Here is a 16601-nt window from a genome sequence, read left to right on the forward strand (position 1 = left end):
CAGGCGGGTCTCGAACCCGCGGGCTCAGGCAATCCACTCACCTCAGCTTCCCTAAGGCGCGGGATTACAGGCTGAGCCACCGAGCCCGGCTTAATTTTTTTTTATTGTAAAGATGAGGTCTCCCCAAGTTGCCCAGACTAGTCTCAAATCCCTGGACTTGGGCAGTCCTCTCACCTCTGCCTCCCAAAGTGCTGGGATTACAGGCATGAGCCACCACACCCAGCTCCAAACAGGAATTCTGCTTTACACATGTGTAATCTGAATTGGGAGTTCACTCATGACCACAGCTCTTTTGCACCCTGTTCTTGCTTTGACAGGAATGCTCCAGAATGGGAAGAAATTCGATTCATCCAGAGACAGAAACAAACCTTTCAAGTTCAGAATTGGCAAACAGGAAGTCATCAAAGGTTTTGAAGAAGGAGCAGCCCAGGTAGGAAGAGATATGCAGGAAAGGGGATTTGAGGAGTTCGGATCAGGCTCTGTGCTCTGTCTTCCACCTCTCCTCTCAACCTACACAGGTCACTACTTCTGGGCTCTACTGCCAGGGCATGGCATCGCCATCTAGTGTTCACTCCTGGCTTTGTGTCCCCACCCCTCTCCTTGCCAGCAGGCCTCTTTTGTGTCACTGGGGACTTCCATCCCAAGCACACACCCTGGACTTGCTTGGACATAGCTGAGGTCTACCAGCTGAGACTGAGGCAGCAGAAGAATTGGGATGGGTAGACTAAGAAGGTTTTTTTGTTTTTGAGTCAGTCTCACTCTTTCCCCCATGCTTGAGGGCAGTGGCACAATCACCACTCACTGCTGCCCTCAACCTCCTGGGCTCAGGTGATCCTTCTGCCTCAGCCTCCCAAATAGCTGGGACTACAGGTGTGCACCACCATGCCTGACTAAGTTTTTTATTTTTTGTAGAGACGAGGTCTCACTATGTTGCCTTGGCTGAACTTGAACTCCTGGGATCGAGCAATCCTTTCATCTCAGCCTCTCAAAATGCTGGGATTACAGGCATGAGCCACTGTGCCTGGCCCAGTTATTTTTTATTTTTATTTTTAACTCTTTGGAAACAATTTCAAGCTTACAGAAATACTGCAAAAACAATAGAGTTCCTGTACACTCTATCCAGCCTTCCCGCATGATAACATCTTGCATAGCCATGTTATACAATTGCATACAATTGCATACAATGACCCAAACTGAGACATTCACATTGTTTTGATACTATTACTCAACCTATTCACATTCTTTTTTTCCCCCTGAGTCAGAGTCTCATTCTGTTGTCCAGGCTGGAGTGCAGTGGCACGCTCACAGCCACCGCAGCCTCGACCTGCTGGACTCCTTCCACCTCAGCCTTCCAAGTAGCTGGAACTACAGGCATGCACCACCACGCCTGGCTAATTTTTTTATTTATTGGTGAGACGTAGTCTCACCATGTTGCCCAGGCTGGTCTCGAACCCATGGGCTCAGGCAATTCTCTTGCCTCTGCCTCCCAAAGTGCTGGGATTACAGGCGTGAGCTATCGTGCCTGGTGTCGCATTCTTAATTGTTTAAGATTCAAAGTTCAATCTATTTAAATGTCACCAGTTGTCCCACTAATGCCAAGTGGGTTCTTGATGCCTGCTGTGATGAGCCTGGTTCATGCTCCTCTTTCTTAGTCTGTTCATGAAGTCATAGGATGCTCCACTACAATGGGTCTCTTAGCCCTCGTCACCTTGCTGTGGCCTTAATCTCTGAGCCTCCTTAATGAACTGCTCCTGTCATCTGCTTGAGTGTGTATGTGTGCTATTTCCACACCCTCTTTAGGCTTCTTTGGAAGAGGGTGAGGAGCAATTATGAACAAACAGAAGTATTTGGGCCATATGCAAAAGGAGTAACCAGTAATGTTTGCCAGACGAACACATTTGAGCCCACTTCGTGGAGATCAGTGTCCCACAGTCAAGTCTCTGCTCTTCTGAGGCAGAGTCTGCATGTGGCACCATTTTAACGTGCCACATGTAAACTTCATCTCAGATCTTCAGAGCTAACACGAGGATGGTTTGGGAAAATGCCATAGTCATCTCACTTTTTTCTTTTAAATCAAGCTGGGTCCTCTTTCTCCTCTCCCCATCTGCCCCCATCCCTGCTAGATGAGCTTGGGGCAGAGGGCGAAGCTGACCTGCACCCCTGATGTGGCATATGGAGCCACGGGCCACCCCGGTGTCATCCCTCCCAATGCCACCCTCATCTTTGACGTGGAGCTGCTCAACTTAGAGTGAAGGCAGGAAGGAACTCGAGGTGGCTGGAGACGGTTGCTGCTCCCCTCCCAGCCTGCTCTGCCACTGGGACGGCTCCTCCTGTCTGGGGCTCTTGATCAGTGCGCTCGCCTCACTGCCCCCCAGCATCATCCAGCCTCTCCGCCCACGTTGCTCTGTATGTGTTCGCCACTGCTCATGCGCATCCTTGCTTGAGGAAAACTTCGGTTGCAGATCGAAACATTTCAGGTCGTGCATTTTGTGTGATGCATGTAGTAGCCATCCCTGACCCCCAGAACGCGGATTTCTCGTTTGCACAATCTACACTGCCTTACCTTCACTTAAGCCAGACACACAAGGTGCTCAGACATGAAACGTACATGGTGTACACAGAGGGACTTGAGCCAGTTACCTTTGCTGTCACTTTCTCTCTTATAAATCTGTTGGCTGCTCACTTCAACAATGTTCCCTTTGGAAATAATATGTGAAATAAAGGCTCTGTGCTTGGCAAATTTCTGTCCGTCCTTATTGTAGGGAGAAAGTACTTTAAGGACCACACAAGCGAGTTGCCCTCGGGAAAAAGAGCAGAAAGGAGGGTTCCCAGTGGCTAGGAGAGTGATAACAAATACAATGGCTACAACATGAGCATTGTCCATGCTGGGCCGTGCTCTATATTCTTTTAAATCGTATCATCACTAATTCTCTAACTGCCAGTCATCACACAGGCTCAGAATTCACCTGTAACTAAAGAAATACAGTGTTCAGATCCTGCAGCCTAGCAATCAAATGTGGGATTTGAGCACCTTACATGATCTTGCAATCTCTATTTGTCTGGATTAGGGTTAAGAGGGATGAACTCTCCTCACCCAGATGGAAACAGAACACTTTGTGCATCTGAACAAATGAAGGTGTGTCAAAGGCTTGGCACCATACGCTAACTCACACTGGGAAGTCATTTCTGCAAAGAATGCGTGATTGTGAGCTTGTTTTCACATTTGCCGCTTAGTTCATCAAGATTTGCTCTAACTTACATCGGGGAACTGCTTCTGAGAATATATGATTTTGAATTTGTTTCCGCATATAGTACTCATTTCATCAACACTTATGGTAACTGACAGATTCTCCAGTTGGAGTTTTTTTTTTTTCCTTGAGTTGGAGTCTCACTCTGTTGACCAGGCTGGAATGCAGTGGCATGCTCACGGCCACCACAACCTCGACCTGCTGGGCTCAGGCAATCCTTCTGCCTCAGCCTTCCAAGTAGCTGGAACTACAGGTGTGTGCCACCACATCTGGCTAATTTTTTTTTTTTTAATTGTAGGGACCAGGTCTCGCCAAGTTGCCCAGGCTGGTCTCAAACCCCTGAGCTCAAGCAATCCTCTCACTTCTGCCTTCCAAAGTGCTGTGATTACAGGCGTGAGCCACCGTGCCAGGTTTCCCAGTTGGGTTTTTATTTTATTTTATTTTATTTTATTTATTTATTTATTTATTTTGAGTTGGAGTCTCACTCTGTTGCCCAGACTGGAGTGCAGTGGCCGCTCCCAGCCACCGCAGCCTCGACCTGCTGGGCTCCGGCGATCCTTCCGCCTCAGCCTTCCGAGTAGCCAGAATTACAGGCATGCACTACCACGCCCGGCTGATTTTTTGATTTATTGTAGAGATGAGGTCTCGCTGCCCAGGCGGGTCTCGAACCCGCGGGCTCAGGCAATCCACTCACTTCAGCCTCCCAAAGGCGCGGGATTACAGGCTGAGCCACCGAGCCCGGTTTCCAGTTGGGTTTTTAAATCAACCCACTCACTGGTGTGGGTTGTGTGTAGGTCGAAGGAACCTGGGGCAACGTGGCTGAGATGTCTCTTTTAGTTGGTTGGCACAGGGAGAGAACTCAGCCAGAGTCAGGGTTAGCCTATCAGTGACTTGGAATTGTTTCAAGACCGAGGGAAGGGCTGATAACAGGCCCTGCTAGTCTTCTTCATAGATGCACTGGCACATGTCACCTGATATCATATATGTGCTATAAGGCCATGTCAACTTGGCTACTTCATCCACCACCACCCCCCTTTTTTTTTGAGTTGGAGTCTCACTCTGTTGCCCAGATTGGAGTGCCACTCCCGGCCACCGCAGCCTCAACCTGCTGGGATCCTGCAATCCTTCCGCCTCAGCCTTCCAAGTAGTCATAACTACAGGCGCGCGCTACCACGCCCGGCTAATTTTTGCTTTATTGTAGAGATGAGGTCTTGCCAAGTTGCCCAGGTGGGTCTTGAACCCACGGACTCAGGCAATCCACTCGCCTCAGCCTCCCAAAATGTTGGGATTACAGGCTGAGCCACCGAGCCCGGCCCATCCACCCGTTTTATCTCCGAAGCCTGGCTGTATTTGTCTGCTGAGGGTTGAGGAGTTAATGAGGAAGCAGTGCTTTAGGATGAAGAAAAATGTCATGAGAACGTAGCTGCCTTGTTTTAAACCACCCACAGGGGTTTTGCAGGTAAACTGAGAAATGGACCATTTTAAGGGAGCTCTTAAAAGATTGATGCAGAATCATGGATTTCACAGCGACTTGGATGGAGTTGGAGACTATTACACTAAGTGAACCACCACAGAAACAAAGAACTGAATACTGCGTGTTCTCACTCATAAGTGGGCCCTGAACACTAGTCATGTTAGCACAAGGGTGAGACTGGCAGTTGCTGGGCACTGCTAGGGGAAGAAGGAAGGGAAGAGGGTGGGAGGCATGTGACAACACAAAGCGTACCTGGTCCACTACCAGGGGGAGTGAGGGACAGTTAGATGCCCAAACTTTACCCGCATGGCCTACTACGTAGTTAACCCTCACTTGTACACAACTCTATAATGAAACAAAACAAAAAGGCAATGCCAGTCAGGTGTGGTGGTCATGCCTGTAATCAAAGTGCCTATAATCCCAGCACTTTGGAGGCTGAGGTGAGAGGATTGCTTCAGCCTGGAGTGCAAGATTAGGCTGGGGAACAAAGTAAGGCCTAATCTCTACAAAAAACAAGAAAATTAGCTGGGCGTGGTGGCACGTGCCAGCAGTCCCAGCTACTCAGGAGGCTGAAGTGGAAAAAATTGCCTGAGCCTAGGAGGTCAAAGTTGCAGAGTCGTGAGCAAGCCACTGCAGTCCAGCCTGGGTGACAGAGTGAGACCCCTACTCAAAAATGAAACAAAACAAAGAAATATGTGGTATACTGAGTTTGGACATGGTCCTGTGGGAGCCAATAGAAGTTGTAGGCAGGAGGGCACTAATAAGATCTATGTCACATCTGTTATTTTCAAACTTTTCAGTCAATGCATTTTCTTTTTAGTGGGAGTCTCACTCCATCGCCCAGCTGGAGTGCACTGACACACTCATGGCTACCTCAGCTGCGACCTGTTGGGCTCAGGTGATCCTTCTGCCTCAGTCTTCCAAGTAGAGTCAATACATTGTCTATTCATATAAATTTTTCTCTCTGGCACAAATGTGTATGCACATATACATATACATGGACACCATCATCCATTTGCACTCCTAAAAAGTTTGAAAAATTGAGTTATTTCTGTTGTTCTTAGTGATAATGAAGGGTTATGTGATAAAATGACAAGGACCCTAGACTTAATGGAAAATATAAATCACTTGTATTCAACAACTCTTTTTTGTCAATATCCTTTAAATTTCATTTATATTGTCCTTAAAAACAATTAGTGGAAGACTTTCCATGGTGATTTTCTGAATGAATCCTCTTTCTAAATGTAAAGTGCAAATACACATTTATAAAATTAATAAATCCATCCATCTGTACCAGCAAAAAAAAATTGAGTTTTAGATATGTGGTACAGAGGATTCAGTGTAACTGTATCCTCAGCATCTTAGTACAGGACCCAGTGTGAGTGGGGGCTGAGTATTTGTTCACTGAAAGTTCTTGTAATTTAATGGGGACAGGCTACAAAATATCCAAACAATTCGGGGAAAGTTTTAAAACTCTTATCTTTAGGTCATGAAATTCAGCAAATAGATATATTATTCCAAATGATGGACTGGTCATAATTGCTAATAGAAGGAATTTATCCTTATTATAATTACTACAATAGAGGCAAGCTAGTCTGCCACTAACACAACACACACTCTAAGTAAGTCTAATTTCAGTCTTTCCTTTATAAGTCTTTCAGAAAAATTCTTTCTACATTACCTAAAGGCACACCATGCATTATAATAATTAATAATGCATTCATAAAAGCATTCACAAGAAAATTACAGCTGTGGTTCCTTCCTTGTCTGCCCACCCTTCTTAGAAATGCCTCTTTCTACTCTCTTACAGTGCTTTCAAAAAACACTCAGATGTAATGGAAGGTAGAATGGATGCTCTTGGCCTATTTAAATGATTTAGTGTAGGTACCCTTCAAATTGATTGTGAGTTCCAGTTATAAACAGAACAATTAGCCCATGTTTTTTTCATTTGGCCCACACTTAAACTATAAAGATAAAATTATGGCTATCTCCCTTGAACTGCCAAGCAATGATGAGTGTGGCAATAACCATACTATTTCCATGACTTGGGGCCTCATGACTATAAGAATGAGCATTAGCCGGGCTCGGTGGCTCAGCCTGTAATCCCGCGCCTTTGGGAGGCTGAGGTGAGTGGATTTCCTGAACCCGCGGGTTCAAGACCCGCCTGGGCAACTTGGCGAGACTCATCTCTACAATAAATCGAAAATCAGCCAGGCGTGGTAGCGCATGCCTGTAATTCTGGCTACTCAGAAGGCTGAGGCGGAAGGATCGCCGGAGCCCAGTAGGTCGAGGTTGCGGTGGCCGGGAGCGGCCATTGCACTCCAGTCTGGGTGACAGAGTGAGACTCCAGCTCAAAAAAAAAAAATGAGCATTAAATATTTTATTATGGCAAAGATAAACTATAAGCTAGCGTCCAAAATATATGCTGGGGCTTAATAGCTAAAGGGAAATTCTACATTATACAACATTCAAGCTTGCTCTTGAATGTCTAAGAGTATATCACAATTATTATGTACACATAATTACAATTTTTTGTTTGAGTTAGAGTCTCACTCTGTCACCCAGGCTGGAGTGCAGTGACACACTCACAGCCACCTCAGTGTCGACCTGCTGGGCTCTGGCAATCCTTTCACCTCAGCCTTCCAAGTAGCTGGAACTACAAGTGCACACTACCGCGCCTGGCTAATTTTTGATTTATTGTAGAGATGAAGTCTCGCCAAGTTGCCCAGGCTGGTCTCGAACCCATGGGCTCAGGAACCCTTGCCTCAGCCTCCCAAAGTGCTGGGATTATATGCTGAGCCACCAAGCCCGGCCTACAGTATTTTAAAAAAGAGGAAACCCAAATTTCTAACAACGTGCTAGACTCTAAATCACCATTTCTAGAGTACATGTCTATTCTAATGACAAGGGTACCCACAGTGACAAAGGTGTTTTGTTAACTTTAAAGCAAGCATTATTCAAATGTATGGGCCTGGTTAACAACTGGTTGCTGTTACACCAGCTTTTTATGTAAGCATTTTATTTATTCAACCACCATGATCAGCTCTGGCTTCCTCAACTGCACAAAGTAAATATCTATCTTCACGGAATTGTTATGAAGACTTTATTACTGATAGACATTCAATAAACAACACTGAAACAAGTTTCTTTGATGGCTAAGTGCTGAACTTGTCACCGCAGGCATTAGGAATATTTTTTGTTGAGTCAGTCTCGCTTTGTCACCAGGCACATCATCTCAGCACGCTGGGCTCAGGTGATCCTTCCACCCCAGCCTTCCAACTAGCTGGAACTACAAGCGCAAGCCACCACACCTGGCTAATTATTTTGATTTATTGTAGAGATGAAGTCTCGCCACGTTGCCCAAGCTAGTCTCGAGCCCCTGGGCTTAGACAATCCTCTAGTTTTTGCCTCCCAAAGTGCTGGGATTACAGGCGTGAGCCACCATGCCCTGTACCACCTACAATTCTTTACATGCTTCAACTGTTGTTTCTTCCTGGTATCAAACAGGAGGAGAAAGAGAAAATATTGACACATTTCACAAAAATCTACATGTTTATTAACATAATATATTCTAATATGTATCAAAGTTTTAAGCAGCTCGTTTTGAACCCCAAATAAGAAATCACAATATTCAGTAATTATTAAAAAGGAAAAAAAAAGTGGTGGCTGTCATTCATGGGTTTTAGTCCAAAATATAGAAAACAACATTTATTTTGGTGGATCTGTATTGATGCCATACTTCTCCTTGAGAAGTTTCAACTGTTCCTCCTTCTTCTTTGTGTCCATCTTCTGAAATGCCTGGAAATGTAATAAGCATCAAAGTTAACAGTTACCGATCTACAGTCAAAAGAATTTCACCAACAGCACTAGCCAAAAAAGAAACTCACAGCACACATTTCCCATCACAGTACAGGTCTACACTATTCTCAAATGAGCTCACCATGTGATGAGAACTTTGCTATACTTACCCTGTTGGCATTATAGTACAAAACCACAAGGTATCTGTTACAAACATTGAATCCTGATAGGTGATCACATGCATTCTTGGCATCAAAGATGTCTTCATAGACCACATAAGCTGTTCCTCTCGTTTCAGGTGTGTTCCCCCTGTAGCATTAAATTGAACTTCATTCAGATACACATTCACAAGAGCATTAATAGTTGAGTAAGAGCTCGATCTTAAACTGGCAACTGTCTTTTAAAGACAAACTGAAATAGATTTTATTTAAGTTTTTTGAAACCACCCTGAAAACTATTAGATATGCATTATGGATAGATATGCTGGATAAGCCTGTAATTCCTAAATTAGGTAATTTTGGTTTTGCTTTATCTACAGGTTAATCTTCTTGTTATATCAGAAATACTAAGAACACAGCTACTAAAGCACTAGCAGCAAGCAAAGAACTAGCTTGAAACTTTGCCAGTCTTCATGTTCTCTGTTCTACTCTTTCCTATTTCTCATACTGAAAACAAATTTCCAGTCTTAAACTGGAAAGTACAGTACTTAGGAATGATGGCTCTTGTTCTACTCAGCAATGCCTAGAACCCTTGTTTCTGAAGATTTTTCTTTTTCTCCCTCACTCTTAGTTTCAATACTTAAAGACAGGACACTCTCTATCACTATAGGAAACAAGTGTTTCTGGGCAATATTTTACTAAGGTATATTATAGCCATAAGAGTAAAACCTACTGTATGTGCGTAATTGTGTGTGGGTGAGTGGGTGGCCGGGGAAGCTCCTACTGAGAAGATGGCAAAATGGTAAATGACATATGGGAAAACAGTCAACCATCATCCTCTACGGCCAAGAAAAAATATCTCCAATGTAAAGAGAGATTTAATTTAGTTTCTTCCAAGCTAAAAATATATGAAAATGAGGAGCATGCATAAGCTCCTAAAGTTGTGTGGGTGCATGTGGGAGAAGTGAGTTGGGGCTTCTGAAAGGAGGTTTCTTGGAGAGGGCTTCTCCTTTGTGTCCCTGCTTGGGGATCACTGCTGCTAGCTGACTGGACTGCCCCAGTGGAAGCTTGTGATTTTGCTTTGGCAAAGTTTCACTGACCAGCAGAACTTATTCTATTTGAGTGTATATTTCAATATAAATGTAAACATTCTGCTAATAAAAATATAGTCTCTTCCACTTTTGTCTTAGTAAGATGCAACAGTCAGTCTCCTACTTTTTTTTTTTTTTTTTTTGAGTCAGGGTCTAACGCTGTCACCCAGGCTGGAGTGTAGTGGCATGATCATGGGTCACCACAACCCCGACCTGCTGGGCTCAGGTGATCCTTCCACCTCAGCCTTCCAAGTAGCTGGAACTACAGGTGCATGCCATCATGCCTGGCTCATTTATTTATTTACTTGAGAGATGAGGTCTCACTAAGTTGCCCAGGCTGATCTTGAACTCCCTGGACTCAAGCAATTCTCTCACCTCTGCCTCCCAAAGTGCTGGAATTACAAGTGTGAGCCACTGTACTCAGCATTTTTTTTTTTTGGTAGAAATGAAGTCTCACTATGTTGCTCAGGCTGGTCTCAAACTACTGAGCTCAAGCAATCCTCATAACTCAGCCTCCCGAAGTGCTGGGATCACAGCCATCATACCTGGCCTATTCATTATTATTATTTTTGGGACGGAAGTTACTCTGTTGCCTAGAGTGGAGCACAGTAGCTATTCACAGGCACAATCATTGCACTGAATCCTGGAACTCCTGGTCTCAAGTGATCCTCCTGCCTCAGTTTCCCTAGTAGCTGAGATTATAGATATGCACTACTGCATCTGGCTCTACGTTCAACTTTAATACAACCCAAACTCTAATGCATGGCACAGCTCTGCCTGACTGGGGAAAAGGGTAGGGTTTCTTCAAAGATACAGTAGAAGTGTGCTTGTAGGTGGAGTTGTTTGAACCAGGGCAGAATGCTGGAAGGTGGCTGGGCCTTCCTCATGGATCTGTGACTGTCAGTAGTGTAGGTGTTCCTTGCTACTTAGTCTGTTCACCTCACCAGCTTCCTCTGGGAGAGGGAGAGAAGTGTGAGGAGTGACAGGAACACTAAATTGCAGGCAGCAGGTGGTCATGTGCTTGTTAGTGGGCACTAGGGGTAGAGATCCCACTCGGCTCATGCTTAGGTGTGACAAAGATAGACCCCTTGCCCTGTGTTCCAGCCACCCAGTACAACTGTGAAATGAGGTTTAAGATTGTGGGCTCACTCTCCATCTACCGTTGTCTCTACACAGGGTAAGGAAAGTCACTGGGCCCATGGGAAGGGGAGGCATCTGCCTAGACTTGATCTAGAGCAGGACTACAGTCTGAGCCCTGCTCAGAGCTTGTGCTTCCTGTAAAAGAGGACTGAATAGGGTTAGGATACTGGGTAATTAGAGGGTGCCAGTGTCAATGAATGCACGTTCTTTGACAGGTTGTGTGGGCCTGATGAGGGATTTTACAACACTCGTTACTCTCTGGGAAGTCTTAACAACCTTCAGACTTTTTATTTTTAATCATTTTCAAGAACACATTAGGCATGAAAGTTGGGTACTGCCAAAAGGAAAAAACAATGTCTTAAAGATTTCCCTCAAAATTCGACCTCGTTTTTCCTCTGGAATAAAAACAAAATACTGAAAAAGACCCTAAGTTCCTTAAGGCAAAGGCGATCTTGAGTGTACTTCATTTTACTCCCACAGTGCCATGCACAAGCCTAGTGCTAATATGCATTTGAAAGGTAGAGATCTACTTTCTCCAGGAAGCTAAAACAAAACAAAACAAAACAAAAGCAACTCTTTCTTCTTCTTCCATCTTCTTAGGAACTAGAATAGGGACAGGCACTAGCCCTATTTTAAAGACTTCATCTCAAGTGTCTCAGCCGTCATAATTAACCTCAAGCCTTGAGAGCCATATTATAATTTGAATTTTTATTATTCATCTCACTATGTTGCCCAAACTGGTCTCAAACTCCTGGCCTCAAGCAATCCTCCCGTCTTGGCCTCCCAAAGCAATGGGATTACAAGCATGAGTCACTGTGCATGAGCCACCGTGCCTGGCCTATAATTTGAAAAAAAATTTTTTTTTTTTGAGTTGGAGTCTTGCTCTGTCGCCCAGACTGGAGCGTGCAGCCTCGACCTGCTGGGCTCCGGCGATCCTTCCGCCTCAGCCTTCCGAGTAGCCGAAATTATAGGCATGTGCTACCATGTCCGGCTAATTTTTTTATTTATTGTAGAGATGAGGTCTCGCCTGCCCAGGAGGATCTCGAACCCGCAGGCTCAGGCAATCCACTCACCTCAGCCTCCCAAAGGCGCGGGATTACAGGCTGAGCCACCGAGCCTGGCTTATAATTTTCATTTTTAAAAGCATGTTTGGTACCTACTATGTACTAGGTACTGAGCTAACACTGGTTTCTTGATTGATGGTAAAAGTTCAGAGTAGGAATAAGAAAACCTAATCATGTAACGTAGCTTCTTTGGGCTTCGGTTGCTTCATGTGTCATGGTGACATCAGCTCTGCCATGTGCCCTACCTTACATGTGGTTTTAGTCATCCTTGAAAGTCCTGTGTCCCAGAAAACCTCTCGCTACTGGGCAAACTGGGAATATTGGTCACAAGTGCCAAGTGCCAAGTATGATAAAGTATGTTCACAGTTATGGGACAGAAAAACAGCTGTTTCTCAATCTACAATAATGACCCAAGTTTCTGCACCCGCAACTTTTATTAATTTATTCAACAAATATATATTGTGTTCTTTCTGTGTGACAGGCACTAGAAGTACAATAGCAAAAAGACAAGCATCATCACTTCCTTCAAGCTTTTCAAGCAGGAGAAAGACACTAAACAGATACGCAATAATGACAGATCACGAGAAATGCTATACAGGAAGTAGACAGCTGTAGCAGAGACGAATGGGAAGAACGGGAGCTGCTTTAGCTAGGGTGGTCAGAGAAAACCTCTCTGAAAAGGTGACACTGAAACTGAGACCTGAAGAGTGAGGAGGAGCCAGGTAAGAGATAAACAGGTAAAAACCATTTCAGATGGAGGGACTAGAAGCCTGAAGGCCCCGAGTTGCTCTGCACTCCTCGGGAGATGTCCCTGCTGTGCCTGTCCTTTCATTTTGGTTTTCTGAAACAGTCTCTACCTTTGCTGGTTAAAGCAACTCTTAAGTGAGTACCATCAATACACTTTATGATGCCCTCATATATCAGTCACAATCACACTACTCTTTTCCATATTACTCATTTACTTAACTACATGGGGTGTTTACCATATATCAGGCACAAGTGCTGTCAACACAAAGCAGAAAGAATATACGGCACCAGACCTGGAGGAGCTCACAGATGGCCAGGAGAGACAGAAGAGTACACACAAAACAGCAAAACCACGTTAACAAGAGAAATACATAGAAGGGGTGGCCAACATACACCGGAAAAGACATAGCGATAAAGTACCTTCACAGACACTGTCTAATCTGATCCAAACCAGCATTGTTTTAAGACAGGAACATAAGGATGTGTATTTCATAGATAATTGAAGGTCAGATAAGGTCAAATGTTTTGCACAGTTTCACACAACTAGCAAGTATCCAGCTAGTATTTGAACCCAGGTCTTACAACCAATCCATGCTGCCTCCACCCTAAAAGCTACAAGGGCATCATCCAGATTATCTTATATACGAAAAGAAAACCCCAAAAGCTAGGCAACTTGTCATACATGTGGCTAGTAACAGGGCCTGAAGCAGAATCTTGTCTCTCGGTCCCCGAGACAGGGGTCTTCTGTATACCACTCTTTGTGTTAGGTAGAACAGGGTTTCTTAACCTAGACTCCTTTGTTCTTCAGTGGAGAGTTCAAAAAAAATTTTTTTTGAGTCAGAGTCTCACTGTCACCCAGGCTGCTGTGCAGTGGCACGCTCACAGCCACCACAGCCTCGACCTGCTGGCCTCAGTTGATTCTTCCACCTCAGCCTTACCAGTAGCTGAAACCACAGGTGCACACCACCATACCCGGCTAATTTTTTGATTTATTGTAGAGACAAGGTCTCGTCAAGTTGCCCAGGCTGGTCTCAAACCCCTGGATGCAGGTAGTCCTCTTGCCTGGGTCTCCCAAAGTGCTGAGATTACAGGCATGAGCCACCACCACAGGCATTTTTTTCTAAGTTGGGATCTCACTGTAGTCTCGACCTCCTGAGCTTAGGCGATCCTTCTGCCTCAGCCTCCAGGGTAGCTGGGATTACAGGCACACACCACCATGCCTGGCTAATTTTTATATTTTCTATAGAAACAAAGTCTTGCTATGTTGCCTAGACTGGTCTCAAACACCTGGGCTCAAGTAATCCTCTTGTCTTTGCCTCCCAAAGTGCTGAGATTATAGACGGGAGCCACTGCACCCAGCCCAAAACTTTTATCAGATGCTCAAAGGACTGAGACTTCCTAAAAAGGACGGCTGGTCTATAACACTTTCATTTTTGTCCCCATCTGAGAACAAATGATGACATATTCCTGGCTCGTGTTTTACTCTCTGGCAACATGGTGATCATTCAAAAGGAGATCCCTCAAGATCTCAGTCCTAAAAGCCAGGAAGGGGCTCTTAGGCCATAAAAGAGCATTTATTAAGAAACATTCTGGGGCAACTCTTCAGGACCCCTCCTGCTGCCGAGAGTTTTCAATAAATTCCTACTTTATATTAAAAAAAAGAAATAAAAAGAAATATTCTGACCAAAATTGAAAGTTTTAGAAATATCTTCAGAAGGACTCTCAAGTCGTCAGCCCTTTAAACTAGGCTAGGGTGGCAGAGGCTATGGTACCTTGTAGGGTAGAGGTTCAATTTAGAGTCAGAAGATTTTATCACTTAATATTGTAAAACTAGAAAGGTACTTTTACTCTCAGGGCTGTCATTTTCTTGATACAAATAAAAGCACCTTGCTGGCCATTGCCTTGCTAAGCTGTGGTTTGGCCATGTACTCTTAAGCTTTGGCCCTCTCCCCTACCCTGGGAAGGTGAATCTCCTCTCTCTCTCTCCAACTTACTTTCTAAATAAACATTAAAAAAAAAAAAAAAAAAAAAAAGCACCTTGCCAGGAACAGTGGCTCACACCTGTAATCCCAACACTTTCGGAGGCTGAAGCAGGAAGATTGCCTGAGCCCAAGAGTTCGAAATATAGTGAGATCTCATCTCTGCAAAAAAATTTTTTAAATTAGCCAGGCATGATGGTACACACCTGTAGTCCCAACTATTTGGGAGGCTGAGGCAGAAGGATCACCTAAGTTCAGGAAGTTGAGGCTGCAGCAATAAATTAAATAAATAAATAAAATAAAAGCACTTTTTTTTTTTTTTTTTTTTTGAGTTGGAGTCTCACTCCATCGCCCAGACTGGAGTGCAGTGGCCGTTCCCGGCCACCACAGCCTCGACCTGCTGGGCTCTGGTGATCTTTCCACCTCAGCCTTCCAAGTAGCTGGAACTACAGGTGCGTGCTACCACACCCGGCTAATTTTTGATTTATTGTAGAGATGAGGTCTCGCCAAGTTGCCCAGGTGGGTCTCGAACCTGCGGGCTCAGGCAATCCACTCACCTCGGCCTCCCAAAATGTGGGGTTACAGGGCTGAGCCACCGAGCCCGGCTAATAGCACTTGTTATGGTACATAGTACTTAGTAGATATCACTTGAATAAATATCACTTGAAAGTATGAGCACTAATCTTTTTATTAAATTAAAACATGAGTTCTTGTAATTAGAGTTTTCCTGTACTTGAAAATGTCATTTTTTCTCGGTAACTTTTACACTCTTTTACCCAGTTTATTCAGAAATTCTGGGGCCAGTAAAAGAGACAGTAATGATTACTGAGAAAATTATAAAATTATTGTATATAAAAAACATAGTGTAATACTTGGCTTTACAAACGGTAGGTATGCAATAAATGTTAGTTCCTTCCCTTCCCAACCAGTCTCTTCAAAACATTTATCATTAGGGTCTCAATAGGTTTTCTTTCCTCTACCAAAACATCTCATCTCCCTGGTCTCGAACTGCTAGTCTCCAGGCTCTATAGGCCGCTGCACTGCACACTGCACCAGGTGGCCTCGCTGTCAGTTATATTTCTGAGATGATAGATTATGCAATCATTTTCTTAAATAACATTTCAAAAGTTTCAGTAAGACTCACACTCTGATTTGACGAATAGGTCCATATTTCCCAAATATATCATACATTTCTTCAGCTGTGATTTTGTATGGCAAATTTCTTATATACAAAATCCGATTTACTTCAGGTGGAAGTCGAATCTAAAATGAGAAATACGTATTGTTATTATAAGCAGAAGTGCTACCATCTTAAAAAAATTCTCAATGATACATAAAAATGTAAAAATCAAGAATAAGAGATATAACCTGATGTTACTGAAAACGGCAAATTCTGCAAAGCAACAGAGCACTGTCTCTAGGAAAGACTATTAGGAGGAGCGAATAAGGGACTACTACAAAACCCATGCTTTTGGTCACTGTAGTCCAACGAGGACTTCAACCTCATTTAGAAGCACTCGATGCCTCAGGCATGTGTAGGAAAGAAAGGAACTGCTCCTGCTTGTTAGGCAATGAACACCGATGCCTTCTCTGGTCTTCTTAGGAACTTGTTATATCAATCCCTTCTCTCTTTTGGATTTATAGGCTTTCTCTCACTGCTGGCTTCTTCTCTTGTGAGCAATTGTTCATGTCATGCCACGCTTTATCCAAAACCAAATACTTATCTAGATTCCCTTTCCTCATTCAACATTTACAAAATGAGGCCGAGCACAGTGGCTCATACCTATAATCCCAGCACTTTGGGAGGCCCAGGTGAGAGGACTGTCTGAGCCCACAGGTTCGAGACCAGCCTGGGCAACTTGGCAAGACTGCATCTCTACAATAAATCAAAAAATTAGCCAG

The 16601-nt window shown here is 44.1% G+C and overlaps 2 protein-coding genes across 5 annotated transcripts in view; one reads left to right on the forward strand and one right to left on the reverse strand.

The window, feature by feature from the left end:
• Positions 1–2740, forward strand: part of FKBP1B (FK506 binding protein 1B) — a 10175-nt gene extending 7435 nt beyond the window's left edge. For 3 of the 4 annotated variants that reach the window (XM_021713496.1, XM_021713497.1, XM_008060263.1), the window contains 2 exons: positions 318–430; positions 2124–2740. In XM_021713496.1, the coding sequence (XP_021569171.1) occupies positions 320–430; positions 2124–2252 (240 nt within the window). In that variant the 5' untranslated portion in view covers positions 318–319 and the 3' untranslated portion in view covers positions 2253–2740. Of the gene's footprint in view, positions 1–317; positions 431–2078 lie in introns of all 4 variants that reach the window. The other variant, XR_002482090.1, reaches the window with a different exon arrangement.
• Positions 2741–8255: 5515 nt separating this feature from the next.
• Positions 8256–16601, reverse strand: part of SF3B6 (splicing factor 3b subunit 6) — an 11337-nt gene continuing 2991 nt past the window's right edge. The window contains exons 2-4 of the mRNA XM_008060265.2: positions 15844–15962; positions 8691–8829; positions 8256–8520 (exon numbers count right to left, since the gene is read on the reverse strand). Of these exons, the coding sequence (XP_008058456.1) occupies positions 8431–8520; positions 8691–8829; positions 15844–15962 (348 nt within the window). The 3' untranslated portion in view covers positions 8256–8430. The remainder of the gene's footprint in view (positions 8521–8690; positions 8830–15843; positions 15963–16601) is intronic.

The sequence above is a fragment of the Carlito syrichta genome, unplaced genomic scaffold (genome assembly GCF_000164805.1).
Source record: "Carlito syrichta isolate Samal-C Ts95f unplaced genomic scaffold, Tarsius_syrichta-2.0.1 Scaffold304574, whole genome shotgun sequence".
In the NCBI taxonomy this organism is placed as follows: Eukaryota; Metazoa; Chordata; class Mammalia; order Primates; family Tarsiidae; genus Carlito; species Carlito syrichta.